This window comes from Gasterosteus aculeatus, chromosome 1, assembly GCF_964276395.1.
Source record: "Gasterosteus aculeatus chromosome 1, fGasAcu3.hap1.1, whole genome shotgun sequence".
Lineage (NCBI taxonomy): Eukaryota > Metazoa > Chordata > Actinopteri > Perciformes > Gasterosteidae > Gasterosteus > Gasterosteus aculeatus.
The window spans coordinates 675001-698792 of record NC_135688.1 but is presented as its reverse complement, the minus strand read 5'-3'; the positions used below and the strand labels follow the sequence as shown (position 1 = coordinate 698792).

At 48.1% G+C, this 23792-nt stretch overlaps 4 protein-coding genes across 16 annotated transcripts in view; all 4 read left to right on the top strand.

Moving 5' to 3' along the window:
- The window catches only part of LOC120814186 (latent-transforming growth factor beta-binding protein 4), a 36500-nt gene extending 30191 nt beyond the window's left edge, over positions 1-6309 (top strand). For all 3 annotated transcript variants that reach the window (XM_078105758.1, XM_078105755.1, XM_078105753.1), the window contains 9 exons: positions 1435-1506; positions 1772-1900; positions 2008-2148; positions 2386-2538; positions 2636-2734; positions 2984-3146; positions 3270-3502; positions 3718-3870; positions 4361-6309. In XM_078105758.1, the coding sequence (XP_077961884.1) occupies positions 1435-1506; positions 1772-1900; positions 2008-2148; positions 2386-2538; positions 2636-2734; positions 2984-3146; positions 3270-3502; positions 3718-3870; positions 4361-4503 (1286 nt within the window). In that variant the 3' untranslated portion in view covers positions 4504-6309. The remainder of the gene's footprint in view (positions 1-1434; positions 1507-1771; positions 1901-2007; positions 2149-2385; positions 2539-2635; positions 2735-2983; positions 3147-3269; positions 3503-3717; positions 3871-4360) is intronic.
- Positions 6310-7652: 1343 nt separating this feature from the next.
- esrrd (estrogen-related receptor delta) lies at positions 7653-13695 on the top strand. Of its 4 annotated transcripts, XM_040187752.2 has the most exons (8): positions 7653-7937; positions 8734-8995; positions 9097-9250; positions 9475-9591; positions 9775-9882; positions 9960-10121; positions 10265-10537; positions 12701-13695. In XM_040187752.2, the coding sequence occupies exons 1-8, from the start codon at positions 7885-7887 to the stop codon at positions 12934-12936; spliced, it is 1365 nt and encodes a 454-aa protein (XP_040043686.1). In that variant the 5' UTR covers positions 7653-7884; the 3' UTR covers positions 12937-13695. The 4 variants fall into 4 exon arrangements, with proteins under 4 accessions (XP_040043686.1, XP_077961907.1, XP_040043681.1 ...); XM_078105781.1 differs by lacking the exon at positions 9475-9591; XM_040187747.2 differs by lacking the exon at positions 7653-7937 and having other exon boundaries at positions 8275-8995.
- A 297-nt stretch (positions 13696-13992) lies between these two features.
- ilkap (integrin-linked kinase-associated serine/threonine phosphatase) lies at positions 13993-17803 on the top strand. 8 transcript variants are annotated; one of them, XM_040170539.2, is made up of 10 exons: positions 13993-14365; positions 15406-15549; positions 15664-15781; positions 15850-15956; positions 16174-16267; positions 16355-16442; positions 16514-16647; positions 17035-17154; positions 17227-17308; positions 17581-17803. In XM_040170539.2, the coding sequence occupies exons 1-10, from the start codon at positions 14323-14325 to the stop codon at positions 17719-17721; spliced, it is 1071 nt and encodes a 356-aa protein (XP_040026473.2). In that variant the 5' UTR covers positions 13993-14322; the 3' UTR covers positions 17722-17803. The 8 variants fall into 8 exon arrangements, with proteins under 8 accessions (XP_040026473.2, XP_077961981.1, XP_077961938.1 ...); XM_078105855.1 differs by having other exon boundaries at positions 14041-14365; positions 15406-15540; positions 17035-17084; XM_078105812.1 differs by having other exon boundaries at positions 14041-14365; positions 15406-15540; positions 17035-17084; positions 17550-17803.
- Positions 17804-18967: 1164 nt separating this feature from the next.
- LOC120815679 (arf-GAP with coiled-coil, ANK repeat and PH domain-containing protein 2) overlaps positions 18968-23792 on the top strand; it is an 8495-nt gene continuing 3670 nt past the window's right edge. Inside the window, exons 1-14 of the mRNA XM_078105770.1 lie at positions 18968-19345; positions 19448-19505; positions 19812-19931; positions 20167-20220; positions 20698-20756; positions 20851-21034; positions 21106-21150; positions 21351-21446; positions 21526-21600; positions 22476-22579; positions 22719-22770; positions 22876-22976; positions 23046-23145; positions 23236-23414. Of these exons, the coding sequence (XP_077961896.1) occupies positions 19293-19345; positions 19448-19505; positions 19812-19931; positions 20167-20220; positions 20698-20756; positions 20851-21034; positions 21106-21150; positions 21351-21446; positions 21526-21600; positions 22476-22579; positions 22719-22770; positions 22876-22976; positions 23046-23145; positions 23236-23414 (1280 nt within the window). The 5' untranslated portion in view covers positions 18968-19292. The remainder of the gene's footprint in view (positions 19346-19447; positions 19506-19811; positions 19932-20166; positions 20221-20697; positions 20757-20850; positions 21035-21105; positions 21151-21350; positions 21447-21525; positions 21601-22475; positions 22580-22718; positions 22771-22875; positions 22977-23045; positions 23146-23235; positions 23415-23792) is intronic.

The following is a 23792-nucleotide window of genomic DNA, read 5'->3' as shown; positions in this document are numbered from 1 at the left end:
TCCCATTTCCCTCTGTCTTCTCTCCTCCTCTCCTCCCGTTTCCCTCTCTCTTCTCTCCTCCTCTCCTCCCGTTTCCCTCTCTCTTCTCTCCTCCTCTCGTCCTGTTTCCCTCTCTTCTCTCCTCCTCTCGTCCCGTTTCCCTCTCTCTTCTCTCCTCCTCTCCTCCCGTTTCCCTCTCTCTTCTCTCCTCCTCTCGTCCCGTTTCCCTCTCTCTTCTCTCCTCCTCTCCTCCCGTTTCCCTCTGTCTTCTCTCCTCCTCTCTTCCCGTTTCCCTCTCTTCTTTCCTCCTCTCCTCCTGTTTCCCTCTCTCTCCTCCCGTTTCCCTCTCTCTTCTCTCCTCCTCTCCTCCCGTTTCCCTCTCTCTTCTCTCCTCCTCTCCTCCCGTTTCCCTCTGTCTTCTCTCCTCCTCTCTTCCCGTTTCCCTCTCTTCTTTCCTCCTCTCCTCCCGTTTCCCTCTCTCTTCTCTCCTCCTCTCCTCCCGTTTCCCTCTGTCTTCTCTCCTCCTCTCTTCCCGTTTCCCTCTCTTCTTTCCTCTTCTCCTCCCGTTTCCCTCTCTCTTCTCTCCTCCTCTCCTCCCATTTCCCTCTGTCTTCTCTCCTCCTCTCCTCCCGTTTCCCTCTCTCTTCTCTCCTCCTCTCCTCCCGTTTCCCTCTCTCTTCTCTCCTCCTCTCCTCCCGTTTCCCTCTCTTCTCTCCTCCTCTCGTCCCGTTTCCCTCTCTCTTCTCTCCTCCTCTCTTCCCGTTTCCCTCTCTTCTTTCCTCCTCTCCTCCCGTTTCCCTCTCTCTTCTCTCCTCCTCTCCTCCCGTTTCCCTCTGTCTTCTCTCCTCCTCTCTTCCCGTTTCCCTCTGTCTTCTCTCCTCCTCTCCTCCCGTTTCCCTCTATCTTCTCTCCTCCTCTCCTCCCGTTTCCCTCTCTCTTCTCTCCTCCTCTCCTCCCGTTTCCCTCTCTCTTCTCTCCTCCTCTCCTCCCGTTTCCCTCTGTCTTCTCTCCTCCTCTCTTCCCGTTTCCCTCTCTCTTCTCTCCTCCTCTCCTCCCGTTTCCCTCTATCTTCTCTCCTCCTCTCCTCCCGTTTCCCTCTCTCTTCTCTCCTCCTCTCCTCCCGTTTCCCTCTGTCTTCTCTCCTCTTCTCCTCCCGTTTCCTCCTCATTAAACCACAGAAGGCAGGCTGTGGTTTAATGAGGAAACAGACAATGTTCATGTTTTAATAATAAATATTAAGTTTCCTTCTTGACGCTGATTATTATTTCCGTCGATTTTTGGAAGAAAAAAATTACACCGAAAAAATATGGATGTATAAGTGTCTCTGTGTGTCTCTTTAAAGTGTCTCTGTGTGTCTCTTTAAAGTGTCTCTGTGTGTCTCTTTAAAGTGTCTCTGTGTGTCTCTTTGAAGTGTCTCTTTAAAGTGTCTCTTTAAAGTGTCTCTGTGTCTTTCAGTCCACTTCCCTTCTCTGTGTCCCAGTGGGAGAGGATACGTCACCACGGGACCAGGAGCCTTCAGCTACACAGGTACAAGTACACGTTTACTCAGGTACTTGTACCTCAGCTGCCGTTGTACTTTTGTACTAGTTTCTTTAAACAACATGAACTGGTGTTTATTAAAACATGAAACGTTATTGGTCAATTCAAATCAATCATATTAATTATGAATTCATCCTATTGCTACATTTCCCAGCTAAAGTATCAGAACTCTGGACATTTATGTGTAGTGGTTGGTAACCACGGCAACCCTTTCCCGGAGATAACCTGTAATATCTGACCATGTGAGCTCCAGATGTGGACGAGTGTAAGCGCTTCCATCCAGAGGTTTGTAAGAACGGCGTGTGTGTCAACAACATCCCCGGATACAACTGCTACTGCCCCAGTGGATACGTGTACAACAACACGCTGCTGGAGTGTGTCGGTACGCACAACGCACGCACGGATCCATACGGACACACACTGTGCTTCGTGTCTTAATGAGTTAGACGGGATAGTGAATAACAATGAGTAACGGTTGTCGTGTGTCAGATCACGATGAGTGCGAGGAGGAGAGCTGTGTGGGCGGAGCCTGTGTGAACACCGTGGGCTCGTATTACTGCAGCTGTGCTCCTCCTCTGCAGCTGGACGACACACAGCGACACTGTGTCAACTCCTCCCACCTGCCCGGGGGTAAGACTCCTCCCCCTGCTCCTGCTCCTCCTCCTCCTGCTGCTCCTGCTAGCTCTAACGTTTACATTGTCCATGCTAAGCTAAGTTAGCGTCCGTATGCTACCTCCATCCCTTCATCCTATATGAAATATTACTAGACGTACATTTGGATGCTGATGCTTTTGGTACTGAATGCAGGAATGTTACTTGTGTGTAGTATTTCTACACTGAGGTAAAGTGATGTATCTGACCCCCCAGACGAGAACCTGTCCCTCTGCTGGCAGCACGTCACAGCGGACCTGGTGTGTCAGAGTCCTCTCCTGGGGGCTCAGGTCACCTTCACGGACTGCTGCTGTCTGTACGGGGAGGGCTGGGGCATGGAGTGCGCCCTCTGCCCCCCCACCGACTCCGGTACCCCCTCCCAGCACGCACACACTCACACACACTCACACACACACACACTATGACACACAGTCCTGACCCCCTCTGGTCCTCTCTCCACCTGCAGATGACTACGCCTCCCTCTGCACCTCCGTCCTTCCCCCTCTGTTTCCAGAGAGCTTCTCAGACTTTGGACCAGGAGGACGAGGAGGAGCCAGAGAGTCATGTGACTACAGCGTTTTTATGTTTATTATATGATATTGTTATCACATATTTCTGTATTTCTCTTGTCTTGAGTTCAGCTACTTGTTTCCTCTCCTTGTCTGCTTCTGCCTGCTTCCTCTCCTCTCGTCTCCTCTCATTGTTTCCTTTCCTTGTTGGTGAGCCTCCTTGTCTCTCCTCTTTTTGTCCCTTTCATTCAACCATCTTCCTTTCTCCTCCTCTCTGATCGTCTCCTCTTCACTTGTCTCCTCAGCTCCTCCCTACTTCCCTCCCTACAGTCCTGACTCCTTCCCTCCTGCTGTGGCTCCTGACTATGACGACTACTCCCCAGCAGGGGGCAGCAGCCCGGTCTTCAGAGGGAGGACGCCGGTCTCTTTCGGGCTGCCGGAGGGAGCCTATCAGGGGCCAGAGTTCAGGTGAGGTCACATCTAATTATATGTGATCATTAATGCCTCCATTTGTGTTTTGATTGAATCTAAAGTTTTACTTTGAAGTATAAGAGCTTATTTAAACCCCCACCCCCTCCGTTCCCTCCCCAGGCCCCCGTCCTTCCGTCCTCCCCCCGACCCGCGGGCTGAGAGGGCGTTTGGAGCTCGTCCCCCCCCCCCCTCCCGACGGGACGGGCCTCCCATCAGCCTGGCACCGCTGCCCGGAGCTCCGTACCGGGTGGAGCAGGAGGAGGGGGAGGAGGAGGAGGGGGGGTGGAGGCAGGCCCCCCCATTCCCCCCCTTCACTGAGAGGAGAGCAGGAGCACCGAGGAGGCTCTATGAGAGTAGATATTATTTATTATTGTGGGAATGAAATGACCTCCTATTGTCTATTCTCCTCCTCCAGGAGAGATGCTCAGAGTTCATGAATGAGTTCTTCTTCTTTTCCTCCTCCCCCTCCTCTTCCTCCTCCTCCTCCTGCTCCTCTTCCTCCTGCTCCTCTTCCTCCTCTTCCTCCTCCTCCTCTTCCTCCTCCTCCTCCTCCTCCTCCTGCTGTCAGGACGCTACGAGTCGTACGTGGGCCTGAATGCAGCAGAGGATTGTGGGATACTGCACGGCTGTGAGAACGGACGGTGTATTCGCGTTGCCGAGGGTTACACCTGTGACTGTTACCAAGGATACGGGCTGGACACGACCTCCATGACGTGCACAGGTACCAGATAACCAGTACACACACAAGTACACACACAAGTACACAAACAAGTACACATGTGTACTCATGTATTACTGATATCTGACTGATTTTGGATTTGGACTCTTTAGTGTGAAAAAAACTTACTTACTTGCTAACTAGCGACCGGTTGGCCTAAGCTAGTTTAGCTGGTAACTTACCGATGAAATAACTAACCAACCCACATCGGACCTCTGTGGCAACCTGACATTCACACTTCTCCTGTGTGTGTGTGTGTGTGTGCGTGTGTGTGTGTGTGCGTGTGTGTGTGTCTGTGTGTGCGTGTGTGTGTGTGTGTCTGTGTGTGTGTGCGTGTGTGTGTGTGTGTGTGTGTGTGTGTGTCTGTGTGCGTGTGTGTGTGTCTGTGTGCGTGTGTGTGTCTGTGTGTGTGCGTGTGTGTGTGTGTGTGTGTCTGTGTGCGTGTGTGTGTGTCTGTGTGTGTCTGTGTGTCTGTGTGTGTGTGTGTCTGCAGACCTTAATGAGTGTGAGGCCTCCGTCCTGCTGGACTTCCCCTGTGTGAACGCTCGCTGTGTGAACACAGCTGGTTCGTTCCGGTGCGTCTGCAGGAGGGGTTACATCATGTCCCGCAGGCCCAACCACTGCGTGGCTGCATGAACTCTACCGGACCGGACCGGACCGAACCGGACCGGACCGGACCGGACTCAGCCATGGAGACTGGGCTACAATAGACGACCCTAAAGCGGCTTTAGATCCAGATCTGACACTTAACGTGACCTAAAATACTGTGCACTAAACTGGGAAAGGCTACACTGGGCACCAGCTACACCCGCTACACCAGGAACACCAGCTACACCCGCTACACCAGCTACACCAGGAACACCAGCTACACCCGCTACACCCGCTACACCCGCTACACCAGCTACACCAGCTACACCAGGAACACCAGCTACACCCGCTACACCAGCTACACCAGCTACACCCGCTACACCCGCTACACCCGCTACACCAGCTACACCAGGAACACCAGCTACACCCGCTACACCAGCTACACCAGCTACACCCGCTACACCAGCTACACCAACTACACCCGCTACACCCGCTACACCCGCTACACCAGCTACACCAGCTACACCAGGAACACCAGCTACACCCGCTACACCAGCTACACCAGCTACACCCGCTACACCCGCTACACCCGCTACACCAGCTACACCAGGAACACCAGCTACACCCGCTACACCAGCTACACCAGCTACACCCGCTACACCAGCTACACCAACTACACCCGCTACACCCGCTACACCCGCTACACCAGCTACACCAGCTACACCAGTTTACTCCCTATTAAAGAACATTATTATGGCATTTCAGCTGTTAATGTTTACTGGTTTATTATCACAATCAGAATTAGAATCAGAAACATTTGTTTGTAAAGTATGTGGGACACACAAGGAAATTGTCACGGTGGGTCGGACATACCAGGAACAAAAGAGAATAATTTACATTTGAATATAAAAGAATAAAAAACCCAAATAAAATATATACAGCACACAGCCAAACAGATACAAATACTATACACACAAGTATTTCAAAATGTCTTAAACAGAGTCAGTCAGTGGGGGACCGGCTCTGTTGATGAGGTCTTAGTCCTGATGGACCTCAGCCTCCTGCAGATGGAAGGGGCACTAACAGGTTTTGTCGGGGTGAGAGGGGTCGGCTACCATCTTTTTAGCTGCTTCAGAGACCTGGAAGCGAACAAGTCCTGCAGGGACGGCAGGTTGCAGCCGATCAGCCTCTCTGCAGAGCGGAGGACACGCTGCAGCCTGCCCTTGTCCTTGGCTGTGGCTGCAGCGTACCAGACGCTGATGGAGGAGCAGAGGATGGACTCCATGATGGCCGTGTAGAAATGGACCATCATCGTCTTTGGCAGGTTGAATTTATTTTCCTCCTCAGGGCCATTGATCTCCATTAAAACTCACCAATGACTCACTGTTGTACCTGCGTCACCATATACACACTTTCTTTATGTTGGATTCAATCGCAGGCGCAGACACGCACTAAAGCACCAAACAGGTCAAAAATAGTCCGTCACCAAGTCTCCATTTCAATAACAAGTTGAGGTTATAATTTGTACTTTGGAGGGTCGGCTTTGCTCTGATGTGATTGGCTGATAAACCTTTATGAACACTGAATGTCTTCAGCAGTGGCGGCTGCATTCAGTCATAATGTGTAGATGATACTTCACATTCCTGTTGTTTCCTAAAGGATCGCAGCTGTTTGTTTGTTTTTATCATAAACTGTGTGACGTAGTAAAGTTTGATTTATATTCACTGTATACTGTAAGAGCGCCTGGTAATTTGTTCCTGCTTTCTTTTCATTTTTATGATTGATTCACTTTTCTTATCATTGTTGTTTGTATGACAAGAGATGAAAATATATTTGCACACACTTTTATTGAAACTTTTCTGTTGTTTGAGTTATTGGGTTATTTGTCTGAATAGTGAGGATCTGAAGTATTATTACTACAGTATAAGGTCAAATTTGTATTTCTGAGGTGTAGTACAACGTGTACCTGAGATATACTACAATAACATATCAAACATGTACAGTACCTCTAAGATTAAGTACAGTAAAAGCAAAATGTACCTCTGAAGTATAGTGGAGTTAAAAATTCAAAATATATCTCGTTACATTCCACCGCTGGTAATCTAGCGCGTTGCTAAGCAGCTAGCATGTGATGAGTCACTTCAGGTGACAGGTGCTAATCGCCTCTGATCCTCCACCTGCTCCTTCACCTTAATGCCTGCAGGGTTCATGTAGATCCAGGTCTCTAACCACGGAATGTAGGCTAATCCACACACACACACACACACACACACACACACACACACACACACACACACACAGGCAGCATTAATGAGATTACCCAGCAAAGAGAAGGAAACTGTGAGGCAGCGGAATATCAGCTCTCCCTTTCAGTGCAGGTAGCCTTATCTCACACACACACACACACACACACACACACTCACATGAATGCATATTATAATAGAGAGAGAGGCACACAGGTGTAGTTATGTAGCTCTTCTGAAACACAGATGGAGATGAAACTGAGCTGCATGGAAGTCTGAGCGTGAGATGAGGACTCAGTGTGTGTGTTGGGTTGTTGCATCATGCTGCACACAGGGTGTGTGTGTGTGTGTGTGTGTGTGTGTATGTGTGTGTGTGTGTTGGTCCTCAGCTCTCTCATCATCTCATTTCTAAACTCATAATATTTTACACACAATTCCCTTTAGAAATATGATTCTGTGAACTGAGCAAATGACTGAATGCTAAAGCTGAAACGGCCACACTGACACGTCTGCTCTGATTGGATCGTGGCTGTGTAGGGGCGGGGCTTATTGATCAGTCTACTGACTGGAAACATATTGATTGACTGACTGAATGGTTTGAGATGAATTTGAGAAAGTGAGGTTACACATATAATTTATGTGTCTTTGGCTTTCTCTTTTTTTTCAAAATTCATTATTATTTTTTAATTATTATATATTTATTCATCAATTTTATTTTCTAATTTGTCTTTGTGTTTGCTTAACTGCAGAAGCATGTTTGCCGTTCTATAATCAGTAGCATGAGAACAAGGCTGTTAACCTGAAATATGTCCTTTTCTTCTACAGACTGTTTGTAGATTGAGGTTTATTTTTATTGATTACAATATTAAGTGTTTGAAATTAGCTTTGAGGATCTTCAGACGTGGCCTACTTCTGTCACTGGCCTAATCAATAGAGATGATAGAAGAAGAAGGCGATGCTGCGTGCTGATTGGCTGATCCTCCGGGCTCCGCCCCCTCAGATAAGACTGATAAATATCAGACGAAACACATTCTACAACCAGTCCCCTCACAGAACCCGATTTTACGACCGGAATCTGAGCGTGTGAACGCACCTCTGACTCTACACTCTGTTGGGTCCAACCGTGCTGGTTCTGGTTTCTGGTCCGGATCTAGTTCTGGTCTGGTTCTGGTAGATCAGGTTCAGGATGGAGCTGAAGGACTTCTGCCTGATAGACTTTCACTGCATCAGTCCACATCGGTGAGAAACTAAATCCTATTTTTTTATTCATGTTTTGGGGGTTTTAAATGGAGTTTCAGTAGTACTATGAAGTACTTTTACATTAGTAGGAGTTTTGGAACGAGAACCTTGAAGGAACGCGATACCACAAAGCAGAAGTATAAGAATAATCAGCAAATGTACCAAAAGTATCCTGTATGTGGAGTAATATATTAACGATTAACGTAACTAGATATTGATGATTTGATTCATAAAATTACTGAAGCTTTATTATGAAGTCAAAGTATAATATTTTGCCCTTAGATGTCGAGTTAAAGTATAAAGTAGCAGAAAATGAGGATGATTAAGGACAAGTACCTCTGAATTGTATTTGAGTAAAGTACTAGTTAATGTAATTTATTACTTTCCACAGAAGTATGTGGATGTATAAACATGATTTCTCATATTTTAAATATAAATGTTTTACAACATGTTTGTAGTTCTATTTTGAAGTGCTTAAAAAGAAGTTACTCTGAACATCACAAACAGACATTAAATATTACTCTGCGTGATACACTTAAACTGCTGTTACTTTGAGAAAGTATTTCTACACTGTGTACTTTTACTTGATAAGTAAAAGGTGTGAGTTGTGAAGAGCGATGTATATTCCAGCAGCGCCCCCTGTGGTGGAGTATAAAGGCGCTTACTTAGGAGCATTAGAAACGACACAACAAGCAGCAAGTGACTTTTATTCTGAAAATCTTTTCTCCAGTGTTCCGATACTCAATCAGCTGATCAGTGAACTTCATCAATTTCATCCCACACTCTTCTTCCTCAGCCTCCCGGACGCCTCCTCTTCCTCCCCGGCTGATGAAGCTCAGTCTTCGGCCTCCTTGCCCGAATCCTCCCCCGCCGACCCCTCACACCGGGCCTTCCTCCTCCCCAGCCCGGCCTCCTCTTCCTCCTCCTCGTCCTCCTACAGCCCCCTCCGTGGAGCGCCGGAGCCCAACTCCCCGACCGGATCTACTTCCAGCGGAGGAAGCGTCGGCGGCAGCGCCGCGGCCTCGCTGGGCTTTTCCCCCGATTCCTTTTCAGCCCAGGTGAGCAAAGGTTCATGTGTACACATCCGCCGCAGAAAATAGTCCCCAGCAAAAGTGCCCGTTTGTTCAATAGAAACTCGAGACTCGTGTGCTTTCTGCAGGTGGACTCCATCCTGAGGGGCGACTACCTGACGCCCATGGGTGCCGCGGGGCCCAGGAGGCTGTGCCTGGTGTGCGGGGACTTCGCCTCCGGGTATCACTACGGCGTGGCGTCCTGCGAGGCCTGCAAGGCCTTCTTCAAGAGGACCATACAGGGTGAGGGCGCGGCGATCAATACCGGGGATTAGGGAGGCGGCGCGATCAATAGGCAGCAGTATTGATTAGTGTGTGAATCAGCTGCTGCACCAGAGGAGCAGCTCCACGCGCACGATCGGGATCGACTGATCGAGTCTGTCCTGACAAAGAAAAGCGTTCTCACTTCGCCGACTGCGCATGGTGAGGCTGTGATGTCATTGCCCTTCCTGTCTGTGGTTACCAAGGCAACATCGACTACAGCTGCCCCCTGGTGAGCCAGTGTGAGATCACCAAGCGGCGGAGGAAAGCCTGTCAGGCCTGTCGCTTCCACAAATGTCTCCAAGCCGGGATGCTGAGGGAGGGTACGTCTGGCACGGGGACTTCCCATGATCCTTTGCAGTGCCGCGTAGCCTCACTACAAAGCTACAGAGCGAGTTTAAAGACCGAAACAAAACATAAAACCACAAAGATGCTCCTTGTCCAAAGCCCCCGCTAACTTTACGGCCGTGTCGTTTGTGTGTTTTGTGTGTTTTGTGCGTCTGCAGGAGTGCGCATGGACCGAGTGAGAGGAGGTCGACAGAAGTACAAGCGGCGGCTGGAGGCGGGGCCTGGTTTTTACGCTAAAGCTCCGTACGGCGTCGCCGTCGGCAGCAGTGAGTTCACGCCAGAAGCTCCGCCCCCTCAAACTCCACCCCCCCTCCCGTCTTTTTATTCATCGCTTGTCTTTTAGGAAACAAGATAGTCTCCCAGTTGCTGCTGACAGAGCCCGCCCCCCTGGACGCCAATCAGGACGACTCCACCGACGACGGCAGCCTGCGGAACCTTCTGACTCTGTGTGACCTCCTGAACCGGGAGCTGCTGGTTCTGATTGGCTGGGCCAAGCAGATCCCAGGTAACCCGGGTCCCCTGAAGGCCTCACGGAGACCGATTCTTCCTCAGTCACTTCATCTTCTTTCATTTCTTAGTGAGGATATTTGAAGTAATTCACACATTTACTGAAGACGGCGGAACCCTTCTCTGCCCCGCCCCTCTCAGGGTTCTCTGGGCTCTCATTGGTCGACCAGATGGCGCTGCTGCAGAGCGGTTGGATGGAGGCCCTGCTGGTGGGCGTGGCCTGGCGGTCGCAGGAGGCAAAGGGGAGGGAACTCGTGTTCGCCAGGAACCTGCGGCTGGACGAGGCCCAGTGTCGAGCCGCAGGATTGGCCGACCTGCACGACGCGCTGCGTCACCTGACCGATAAATACCGGGCGGTGCACCTGAGCGCCGAGGAGGCGGTGACGCTGAAGGCCGTGGCGCTCGCCAACTCTGGTACGCAAGTAGGCAACACAAGTACACGTCCGGGGTTCTTTTCTGCTACTTTATACTACTTTATCTCAGGGGGACAGATTGTACTTTTACTGTCCTACCTCAGAGGTACATGTTGTACTTCTGACCAGAGGTGTAGTCTATACTTTTGTAGTGAGTATACTGTGTTCAGACGGGGAGACTTTACGAATGACACGTTTAGAGGAGCAGCAGCTGTGAGGCCTCCGGACCAAAGAGTGGCCCCCGAGACAGAGGCTGGTATTGATTCACACCGAGGAGGCTTATTGATCCCAGGGGAGGCTTATTGATATCGATCAGCAGCCGAGCTAAGTGGTTGTTTCTGTTTCAATGGGACGGAAAGTATTTACACAAAACACGTGTTCTAAGCTTCATGTAGGCTACCAGCAGTAAAAGTACACGAGTATCATCAGCTTCATGTAGGCTACCAGCAGTAAAAGTACACGAGTATCATCAGCTTCATGTAGTCGACCAGCAGTAAAAGTACACGAGTATCATCAGCTTCATGTAGTCGACCAGCAGTAAAAGTACACGAGTATCATCAGCTTCATGTAGTCGACCAGCAGTAAAAGTACACGAGTATCATCAGCTTCATGTAGTCGACCAGCAGTAAAAGTACACGAGTATCATCAGCTTCATGTAGTCTACCAGCAGTAAAAGTACACGAGTATCATCAGCTTCATGTAGTCTACCAGCAGTAAAAGTACACGAGTATCATCAGCTTCATGTAGTCTACCAGCAGTAAAAGTACTCCTGTAGTAAAAGCACCAGCATTAAAAGTACACAAAGAATATACGCTTACTGTAGTAAAAGTACACAAAGAATATACACTTCCTGTAGTAGAAGTACACAAAGAATATACGCTTCCTGTAGTAGAAGTACAGAGGTGTTGGTGGAGGTCAACGGGGCGGCCCTTGTTAGTCAGTTGTTGTTGTTGTTGTTGATGCTAACGTGCTAAGGGAGAGGACAGCAGTGTGATAACAGCTGATCAATAGAGTGCATTAAAACGCTCCTGCTGAAGCAGTGCATGATGGGACACTTCCAGCTGAAGTCTGGTCTCTCTCCCACTGTCTGAGCCTCAGATCAATAAAGAGTATTGATAGACTCGGTTCTGGATCTATAAACTGCCAACTGTCTGCTGGAGGACACAGCGAGTGTGTGTGTGTGTGTGTGTGTGTGTGTGTGTGTGTGTGTGTGTGTGTGTGTGTGTGTGTGTGTGTCTTAGTTTTTCTACTCAGCCCATTAACTGTTTCAACATCAATACTTCGCACAATAGAATATGATGAGTGTGTGTCTGTGTGTGAGTGTGTGTGTGTACAAACACCCAAAGACTGCCCTTGACCTTTCCCTGACCTCTCCTCGGGCTTTTATTTTGACGTTGAGTCTCTTTCCTCGGGCTTTTATTTTGACGTTGAGTCTCTGCACTGGAGAGGAAACATTAATAGAGATTTTAACGTTTACGACAGAAACAAATACTTAGAACTACCATGAAGTACAATAACACGTTCGTCTAAAGAGTATAGAAGTGTACTATCCAAAGATACACGTGCAGATGAAGCCAGCAGGAAGCAACAACGTGCTGCGTTACAGGAATAGAACACATGTTGTTACTGATTGTGTGTTCATGGAGCAGCTTTACTCACCACTGGACCAGTTACAGTTGTTAAGAAGCATAAATAAACACAAACGCTTCAATAGCAATTAGGAAAGAACAACAACGGGTAAAAAATCCTTTCAGTTATAAAATCTTTATCGTAAATAAAACCTAATAACTATTATTAATTGGACTCAACGTGGTTTGTTTCAATCTTTTTAGTAAACATTTTACAAAATGACGAAATAATTAAAGAACATATATACGTATGTTTAAAAGTGTTTATTTATTCTTACTTTTATTAATCACATTTAATGAAGGAAAGCAACTCTGTGCTGATTTTGTACGTGTTGGTTTCATTTTATTTTGTTTGTTCGTATTTTACTTTTGATCAATGATATAATTATATAAATTATAGAGTATAAAGTATCATGAAAGGGAGAAATTCCAGTGTTTATTAATCTGCCTGATCTCTAAAATATAATCATGATAACCCCGACTCTTCTTATAAATACATCATATTTGATGTTTTAAACATGACGTATCCCCCCCAGACGCGGACCCGGTGGACTGCCCCGACTCGGTGCAGAGGTTCCAGGACGGGCTCCACGAGGCGCTGCAGGACCACGCGGCGTCCCGCGCCGAGCCGCAGCGGGCCGGCCGGCTGCTCATGAGCCTCCCGCTGCTGCGGCAGACGGCCGGCCGCGCCGTGGAGGCCTTCCTGCGGCTGCACCGCCGCCGCGTCCCGCTGCACAAACTGCTGCTGGAGATGCTGGACGCCAAGGCCTGAACGACGTCATCTCAACGTCATCGGACTCACCGGGTGAACTCTGACCTGAGAATTAATGGACTTCATCATCATCGTCTGGACCTGCGCAGATTTTTATAACGTTTAGTTTTTCATTCTATTTTTGTAAAATGAAAGCATTATTTTTTACAATGGGAGCTTTTCCCGTTGCGTTTGTGTGAGCGGGTTCACGTGGAAGGTGAGCGGGTTGCCGTAGCAGCTAGAAAGCAGGATCCACGAAGACCATGGTGTTTTATTTTGTGTGTTTTTAACAAAGCGGATCAATGATTAGCTGCTGATTAGTTTTTTTAATCAGCTTTTAACTGACTTGTAGATTGAATGCTTTTGGAATAAAACATTATTTTCAAATTATTCCAGTTTGTTTTCAACTTTAATGTTGCAACTGATAATTGTGGAGCTCTTCTAAATTTATTATGTTATTATAATTTTTAGGTTTGATAAATTACTCAACATACTTTTGATTGATATTTCTTTAAATTCCCCAGTGGGGACAAATAAGGCCTGATTTAACAATAGCATTAGATTGTTTATTGTGTATTTCCTAAACTCTGAAAACTGCAAATTACCTCAAATAAATCCAGTAATACATTTCAGGAATCAGGAATCAGGAAACATGTATTGCCAAAATATTTCATACATACAAGGAATTTGTCTTCTGAGTTTGTACCCTATGGTTGAATGCACTTATTGTAAGTCGCTTTGGATAAAAGAGTCAAATAAATGACATGTGATGTAATGTAATGTCTTGGCGGTTGGTGCGTGACAGTAGACAGTGTAACAATAGACAACAAGACAGCAGTGCACAAGTGATAAAATAAAATGAAATAAAATGAAATGCTAATGCTATGGGTTAGTATAAAATAAGAGAATAAAGTTAGTTAAAAATTAAAAATATTTAAAAAATAAAGTGCACTAGCGAACAAGTGACAAAGTGACGAGTGAGTGTAATTTGAGTATTTATCTCTGAAATGTATTGGAGTAAAGTAAAAGTAATTGTAATGAATGCAGTAGTTGAGTAAATTGACTTTGTTACTGTGTGTTTAGACGTTCCAATCCTTGTATTCCAGAGGGAGCTTTTATTTTGAAGGTGGTCTGGCCGGAAATTATCATGACCAACGGCTCTGGTTGAAGCTAACTTGATGCTAGTGACAGGAGCTAAACTCGATTTCATTCAGGAGATAAACGACCAACGTTTGTCGCATTTGGAAGATAGTAACTCGCTAAACAGCATATTTTTTATAACAATGTGAATTTCTTTAACCACCAGCTGGTATCTTACAAGCGGCCGCTGTGCCGTACAGGTGCAGGTAGCTAACGTTAGCGGTGGAGAGTTAGCTCTTTGGCTAACACTGGAGCTAGCTCAGCGGAATGGATCTCTTCGACGACCTGCCGGAACCGAGGCAAACATCCGGTGAGTCCGGACAAACTCCCCGTTAAATGACATTGGTACTGATGATGGAAACATGAGTCTGACATCCACACGGCTGCATTGACCATTAACATTAGCTGACGTCAAACCAGTAAGCTGATGGTAACGGTAATTACATGTAACTATCTGTATTTAGCGTCCTTTAGCCAAAATAAAGACTCTTTGCTTTACAATTCTCACAACTAATCGCGAACTAAAGCCTAGTTTATGATTCTGCGTTTTCAGAGCGACGCAGACGCAAGACCCCCCCTTGCGTGTCCCTTGCGTGCCTTTTCACGCGTCCTTGCGTGTGTCGAGACATTTTTCTAGGCTTGCGTCGAAAGTGACGCAAGCGACGTAAACCTCCCGCAGCGCACCAGGCTGTGATTGGTCCGCTGACTACGTCCTTTACGGAGTCTCACATTTCCGCTTTCATAGCCCGATACCGCCATTATTAAAATGAATAATGTTTAAGAGAGAACGGAGCAGATTTAAGAACTTTTGTCGGAAAAAATGCGCAAATATGAGCGCTTATACAAGCCGCCATTAACTCTCTAGGTCGTCTTCAAGAAAAAACACGTCACTCCGCCTGTTGTTCTGGCGGTGAACTTCTCAGCAACACACGCAAGACTTTTGGAGCCATGAATTGAAAAGAGTGCGTCGACGCAACGACGCATGCGCCGGTCTTTACGTTACATCAAAAACCTAATTGACTGTGTTTTTAACATTAATGATGTAACGTTGTCTATTCCCCACACCAGCAGTGAGAGGGGCGTGTCCAGCGCTGTGATTGGTCCAATAGTAGATAAGAAATGCTGCTACTAAATATATGAATACACAAACAGGTAAAAGTAAAAAGGAGAATCCAAGGCAAGATACGTATTGTGCCCTGTGCCAGACCGATGCTCTAATTAATTATCTACAATAATCATCCATTCATCTGCAGATGTGTAAATCTGTGAAATGTTTTTTAAAAAACAATAACGTTGTTTTTTGTTGCTACTCAAACTCATCAGCTGGAATTTGCTGTGTTTCCTCCTCAGGTCGAGTTTCCTCAGCGACCACAGCTCGACCACAGGCCACCACAGAAGAAGAAGAGGAGGAAGATGAGGAGGAGAAGAAGAGGTTGAAGCGGAGGAGAGAGGACACTGAGGAGGAAGGGGAGGTCAAGAGAGTTTGTAAAGAAGGTTTTCAGCTGTTCCACCACAATGCTTGTTTTTATTTCCCCTCAGCGAAGGTCAGAGTAGAACCTAGGTGCAGAGATGATGCGTTTAGGGACTGACATGTGTGTTGTCGACCAGGCCTCCCTGTGCTGAAGGGCTACGTGGCGGCGCGCCGCGGCGAGCGGGATGAGATGCAGGACGCTCACGTCCTGCTGCCCGACATGAGCAGCTACCTGAACGCTCGGCCCAGTCCAGCGTAAGTCCCCCGACAGGAAGTGGTCATCGGGGGAGGCGGGTTCCTGACCTGTCCTCTGTGTCCCGCAGGTCTCGCGTGTCCTACTTCGCCGTGTTCGACGGTCACGGAGGAGCTCGGGCCTCCCGATTCGCCGCCGAGCATCTCCACCACATTCTGGCCAACAAGTTCCCAAGCGGTGAGTTCTTAAAGGGACAGTCCTCCTTGTTAAAGACCTTCGGTCTTCATGCTTCCTTCCAGTGCTACTTAATACTTCTACTCTTTTAACTCTACAAGAACTTTTTGAGTCAGTTTATTAATACAAACATTTTAACACCCACCTGTGGAGGAGGACGGCCTCTATGTGGAGGTCTGAGATGATCTGTAGGAACTGAACAACGCTGCGTCTCCTTCAGGGCTAACGGGGAACATGGACGTGCTGATCAAGAGATGTCTCCTGGACACGTTCCGGCAGACGGATGAAGACTTTCTGAGGACGGCGTCCAGCCAGTAAGCGTTGGGAGGAGGCCTCGGGGCAGCTGGCTGGAGCATAGCTCCTCTTCCAGGGTGTTTGAGCTCTTCTCTCTCTCTCAACAGGAAGCCGGCGTGGAAGGACGGCTCCACGGCAACCTGCGTTCTGGCGGTGGACGACACCGTGTACGTGGCCAACCTGGGGGACAGCAGGGTAAAGTCTTTGTCCCCTACCGTCCCCCGGGGCAGCCGGTCTGTGACCTCAAGGAGTGTCTGTGTCTCTAGGCGGTGCTCTGTCGGATGGAGGCGGCGGCAGCGGGCGGAGGGAGGAGGTCGCTGACTCTGCCGCTCAGCACAGAACACAACCCGACCATCTACGAGGAGAGGAGGAGGATCCAGAGGGCGGGAGGCACCGTCCGGTACGCTGGGGGGGGTCAGGGTTATATTGTATATCATCACTTACTGGGGAGGTGATCACACATGAGAACAGTCTCATCCAAACACACTCTCATCATTGACTTCTAGAAGCAAACATCTCACATTTAGGAGATGGAATCCAAAAACATCGTCGCATAAATCAAAGAGGAGTTTGTGATGCGCTGAAGCATCATGGGAACCTTCCTGGGGTATCGTGGTTCACAGCAGCCCAGTGGAGATGTGTCAACGTTAGCTTAGCCTGTCGCTCTGATGACTAAACTCCTTCATCTGGTTAAAAAACACCCTGATCTGAAAATGAAACGCTGGACTTTAATGTCTGGGTACGATTGTGAACTGGGTGGTGTGGTCTTCTCCTGTCCCTGATTCAGGGACGGCCGGGTGCTGGGGGTCCTCGAGGTGTCTCGGTCCATCGGAGACGGTCAGTACAAACGATGTGGAGTCATTTCATCGCCCGACACCAAGAGGTGTCAGCTCACAGCCAATGACAGGCAAGAGCACGCCGCGCCGCTCGCAGTCATAGTGTGAACCGCTCCGTGCTGACGCGTGTCCTCGCCCCACAGGTTCATCCTGCTGGCCTGTGACGGGCTCTTCAAAGTCTTTTCTGCTGAGGAAGCCGTTAAGTTCGTGCTTCACATCCTGCAGGTCAGATTTACTTCACTACATTTCATGTTCGTTACACCTTCATGTTTATCATGTGGATGTTTATTAAAAGGGTTTCCTTAGACGGTGATTGTGTATCAGTACACATCATTCAGCATACTATTAATAGTGAAACCCAAAGCATCATGGGAACTCTTTAATAACTACCCATAGAGCACAAGTTGTAATATATGGTCAATAGTCTGTAACGTAGTTGTTTGTATCTCTGTGCTGCCGTTGTCAGTGCGTTCAGTCCTCACTTCCTCCCCCTGCAGGAGGCGACTGTGGAGCAGAAGCCGGGGCTGACGGAGGAGGAGGTGCGGTCTGAAGCTGCGTGCCAGCGATTGGCTAGTGAGGCGGTGAGGAGGGGCTGTGCCGACAACGTCACTGTGATCCTGCTTTCCATCAGCTTCTGAACACACACACACACACACACACACACACACACACACACACACACACACACACACACGTTTTCCAATAAAACGCTTCCCTTCGTCTCGGCTGTAGAAGTGACTTATTGATGAAAGCTCAGTGATCGTTTTACTCTTTAAGTGTGTCTATTAAAGTAAAGTGTTACCTGCTGCTCAGCGTGTCTCGGTGTTCTACATACTGAACCGACTCACACTAGCTTGTAAAACAATATTAAAACTACTATTATCAAAAGAAATACAATCTTTTTCCTAATTATTAGAATTTTGTGGCTTTCCCTTAATCAATTCAATTGTGAAAAGCTAGTACAAAGTCATTTGTCATTTCCGTTCTTCACCCCTATTGAGGTGCAAATATTAATGCAAGCGTACGACGAGTATGAACCCGTAATTAGAAAGAAAAGACAGAGAAACGGAGAAAATTGCTGTTCGTTCCAATATAGTGTTGTCAGTTAATATTTAATGCAGACACTAATCATAATTCATACGTTTCCCAGTGGAAACTGTTTGTTAGAATGCACTACACACAGGCTTGTCCTGTAGAACTCCTCTTTAATGTCTCACTGGTTTGTGTCCAGGGAACAAAAAGGTTTAAAAGACGTTTCTCACGGCTCTGCAGGCAGCAGCTTTACTGATATTATAATGTTGTAAAGGAAAAGACGTAATACTACACAAAGAATGTGCTCGGATGTGAGAGCACGTCCACGATGGGGGACGTTACTTCCATGAGGACGCGTGAGGTCATGGACATATTTGATGGACTGTGAAGAAAAACGATAGCGTTCAAACAAGTAGTCATCTGGAAATGACAATATATCTTCAGCTTTAGTTACCATGGTGACGGAGCCTGAGCTTTAGTTACCATGGTGACGGAGCCTGAGCTTTAGTTACCATGGTGACGGAGCCTGAGCTTTAGTTACCCCCCTTTGTGGAACAAGCCGAGTTTCCCTCATCTCAGGGTGAACAAACTCTTGAGTTTACACTGAACCTGCTTCTTGAAACGGACCCCTGGTGCTGTAAGAAAACACCCGCACAGGCATTATGAGAACGTTTCTAAATACATTATTTTAAGAAACATCCTAATTATTTCGTTGAATTAAATACATTTTAAGAACCATTCTCATCACGTTGTACTGTTCAATTATTATGTTAAATGTTAAATGTTAAATAAACATTGTAATTATTTTGTTTTACTGATTATTTATTATACTTGCGGAGGTGAACTTCCGTTATGTCGTCATCAGGACGCGTCACCTCATTAACATTCATGAGCTGAGCCGCGCTGAAGATTCGCATCTTGCAGGATGCACGAACAGCTGTTGCGCTGCAAACTTTACCCGACGTGCGTGACAACCGAGTGCGGGTGCGCGATGTCCGATCGATCGGTCTGAAACGATCGAATCGGCCGTTTCCCGCTGGCTGAGTACCGAGTTAAATACGAGGAATGGCAATGGAGCCAACAGGCTAACGCTATGCTAACAGGCTAACGGCCGCTGTGAAGAGGAGTTGATCACCTTCATCCACAGTGAGACTCGGTGACATTACCTGAAGACCACATGGACTCGCTGCTGGACTTCGAGGAGTGTGTCAGAGACTCTCCTCACTTCAGGTAAGTACACACACACACACACACACACACACACACACACCTTAGCATCGCCAAGCCGCGCATGCGCAGAAACCCTGATGATGTTTCATTTATTTTGTTCAGACTGAAGCTCGAGCTGTTCGAGGCAGATGTTTCTGTGCTGGAGACACAACTGGAAAAGGTACAAATACTTTTACTCCTAACGTAACTGCTATTACTACGGACAGTTTACCTCTACAACTGTTACTATTACTACTGGAAATACTATTACTTTTACTATTACTATTACTTACTACCGTTAGTACTAACACTGTTACTGCTACCACTTATATGGTTTTACTAGAACTACTACTAGTACTTCTACTCTACAGTACTCCAGGAGACAGTACTGTAACTCTTCGGTACATGTGTGGCTGAAACCGTTCCCGCACCGTCAGACCTGCAAAGAGATCTCATTGGTCCATCTTCTGTGTCTCTGACCAATCAGGTGATGAAGCTGTGCGGGAAGATGGTGGAGGCGGGGCAAGCGTACAATGCAGCCAATCAGCTGTTCCTCACCGGCCTGGCTGAACTCTCCGCGCACAACAAGACGGACGACGTCATCACAGTACGGAGCTAGCTAATGCTAATGCTAATCCTCGTAATCAAATTCATTTGAATTTATTCTTTATTTAATGTTGTTTGAAATGGCGTTTGTCAACTTTAGATGGAAACGGCAGTGAAAAGTTATTCCGGGATGTGTCCCAATAATGTTATCGATCTCTGAACCCTCGCTCTGCTGATTGTTTACATTATTTTATTGTGAAGTGTTTCTCGCTGACATCCGGTTTCTATGTCCTCAGAACTGTCTGAGCCAGTTCAACCAGGGCCTTCAGGAGGTGGTCAGCTTCCACAGCGTGAGCGCACACACACACCCTGTTTCCTGTGTACTGGGTTCTATTCTCAGCCTGGTTTTAATTAATATTAAACATGAAAAATAAAACTGTAATTTTCTATTCCTGTACTGAGCCCTGAGCTTCTGGTCCAGGGTCCTAATGACTTGAGTTGGTTCTTACCGACTCACAAACCCTAAAACGCATCTATTTAGCAAGGAGGTTTGTAGAGTGTAAAGGTACCTGTTGGAAAGCAACCAGACCAGAGGCCCCGTCAGGTTTCTGCAGGTCCTCCTGGATCTCCTCTCTTCATCACGTCCACTCTGCTAGTGTTCATGGGCTGAGTGATGGAATAAGAGAAACAGACATGACAGCGTGACAGAAACAGGGACCTCTAGATTCCTGTCATGAGGGACCCGAAGAAGCAACTCTTCAAAAGAGAACTTCACAGTGGACCAGACCCTCAATGCTCAATGAAGTCTCTCCGTCTTCTGTCCTCAGATGTTGTTTGATCAGACTCAGAGAGCCATCGGCCAGCAGCTCACCAACCTGTGCACACAGTAGGTCCAGCACACACACACACACACACACACACACACACGCACAATGTGTGGGTGATGGTGGTGATGATGAGGATGGTGCATCATCTCCGAGGTTCCTGCCCCAGCTGGTGGAGACCAGGAGGGAGTTTGTCCGGATCGGAGAGGACCTGGAGACGGCGGCGGTGAAAAGCGCTCAGGTGTCTCGGCACAAAGCCGGTGAGGCGGAGCGGGCGAGTCACCTGCTGCTCGCCACGCGCAAATGTTACCAGCACTTCGCCCTGGACTACTGTCTGCAGGTACACACACACACACACACACACACACACCACGGGGGGCTTATATGTGACCTTTCCTTCACTTGTTTCAGCTGAACACGTTCAAGGCTCAGCAGAGAGTGGACATCTTAAACTCAGTGAGTTCTTCTCCAGCTGTTTACCTGTGCCGTTGTTGTTGTTGTTGCTTTAGAAGTGTGCTTCTACTTCCGGGGCGTGGTCTCCTTCTGAGAGTGAGCTGTTCAGATAAAGCTTATGTGTCAGGCGTTAGCTTAGCTTAGCATAAAGACGGAAGCCGGGTCAATCCGAGCGCTTGAGTCATCGTTGTTTCTGTTTCCAGATGTTCTCATTCGTCCACGCTCAGTTCACCTTCTTCCACCAAGGGTTCGACCTCCTGAGGGACCTGGAGCCCGCCATGAAGACTATGGCAGCACAGGTCCTGACCTCTGACCCCGTTTAACCCACTGTATCTGAACAATGACCACTGACCCCCCCCCCCCCCCCTCTGCCTCCAGCTGTCTCAGTCGTCAGCAGAATGTGCAGCTCAGAGGAAACAGCTGGAGAACAAACATCTGCTGGTTCAGCAGAGGGTAAGAGCTCTCCTCCTCACCTTCTCCTCTTCTCCTTCTCCCCTCCTCCTCACCTTCTCTCCTCCTCACCTTCTCCTCCTCACCTTCTCCTCCTCACCTTCTCCTCCTCACCTTCTCCTCCTCACCTTCTCCTCCTCTCCTCACCTCCTCCTCACCTTCTCCTCCTCACCCTCTCCTCCTCACCCTCTCCTCCTCACCTTCTCCTCCTCACCTTCTCCTCCTCTCCTCACCTTCTCCTCTCCTCCTCCTCCCCTCCTCCTCACCCTCTCCTCCTCACCTTCTCCTCCTCTCCTCACCTTCTCCTCCTCTCCTCCTCACCTTCTCCTTCTCCTTCTCCTCCTCTCCTCCTTCTCCTCCTCACCTTCTCCTCCTCTCCTCTCCTCACCTTCTCCTTCTCCTCCTCACCTTCTCCTCCTCTCCTCTTCTTTCCTCACCTCCTCCTCTCCTCTCCTTCTCTTCCTCTCCTCACCTCCTCCTCACCTTCTCCTCCTCACCTTCTCCTCCTCTCCTCACCTCCTCCTCACCTTCTCCTCCTCTCCTCTTCTTTCCTCACCTTCTCCTCTCCTCTCCTTCTCTTCCTCTCCTTCCGAATCTGATTGGATAGAATATCTCTTTAAAACACAGGAAGCCTGAAGCATAAGAACAGTACTTATTAAATGATGAAATAGACACAACTGTGATTAGAGCAGCAGTGACGGCCTGATGACACAACGCTGATACAACAAGTGCACTTCATCTACACAACCACGCGACTTCAGCCGCTCACTACACTGAACCAGAAGCACGTTAGCTTAGCATAAAGACTGGAAACAGAAAGGAAAGACATCCAGCTTAATTAATAACTAGTGCGTGTGTGTGTGTGTGTGTGTGTTCAGGATGCCTCTGGAGAGCAGACGGTGTCTCCGTGTCCAAACAGTGACGCCATCATCTCAGGTTTCCTCTTCAAACGCTCCAGGAGGAAACCCAAAACCTGGAAGAGGTACACTGGCCTCTACTGTCCTACTCTCTATTGTGTGTGTTATTGTGTGTGTGTTATTGTGTGTTGTGTGTGTTATTGTGTGCGTGTGCATCATATCATTCACAGCAACGCGAGCTAAATGTTAACTTTGATATTTCAGATACTGGTTTTCCATCAGAGACAACCAGCTCCTGTACAGGAAGTCTCCCAGGGTACGACTCCGACCCACGCTACACAACAGTGTGTGTGTGTGTGTGTGTGTGTGTGTGTGTGTGTGTGTGGGAGGTGTGGTTCTAAAGGCGGTGTCTCTCCTGCAGGAGGAGCCTCTGGTTCTGTTTGAGGATCTCCGGCTTTGTGCCGTCAAGTCCACGGAGCACACGGAGCGCCGGTTCTGTCTGGAGCTGCTGTCCATAAAGAAGTACGACTCACACGTGTACACACACACACACACTGTATGCGTGTGTAGATAAATGTGTGTGTGTCTCAGGTGCTGCGCCCTGCAGGCGGACTCGGACCTCGTGAAGCGCTCTTGGCTCGGCGCTCTGCAGGGAAGCATCGACTTCGCCTACGGAGACGCCGGCTCACAGGCACCGTGTTCCTTTACATGTCGACTTCTTCACGCGTGTTACTGTTGATCTGCACCTCGGTAGACTGACTGAACCCCTGCCTGTGCTTAGCCCAGAGAGGCCCCGCCTCTGTCCCCGGGCCCCTCCCCCGCCCAGAGGCCCGCGGCGCTGGCCGTGGCCCTCGGGGGCCCCGGGAACCAGCGGTGCTGTGACTGTGGGGAGGAGGAGCCCCGCTGGGCCTCCATCAACCTGGGGGTGACCATGTGCATCCAGTGCTCCGGCATACACAGGTAGTACAACGGGTAGTACAACGGGTAGTACAACGGGTAGTACAACGGGTAGTACAACGGGTAGTACAACGGGCAGTACAACGGGCAGTACTACTGTGTGTGGCACTTTACACTCAACCTGTGTGAAATGTAATGCTGAATACGTTGTGAAGAGATATTGTATAGAAGGTATTCATCTTTATTTTAGTATTATGGTGTTTGTTCTAAATGTAAATGCTTATTATTATCTTAAAGGGTTACATACATACATTATCCAAATAGCACATGTAAACACGTTACACACATTTGTGTTTGAATAAATAACAAAGTATTTTACAAATATGAGGTTGCACCAGCAACATTGTTTAGCCTGTGAAGTTAAATATACCGTTAAAAGCT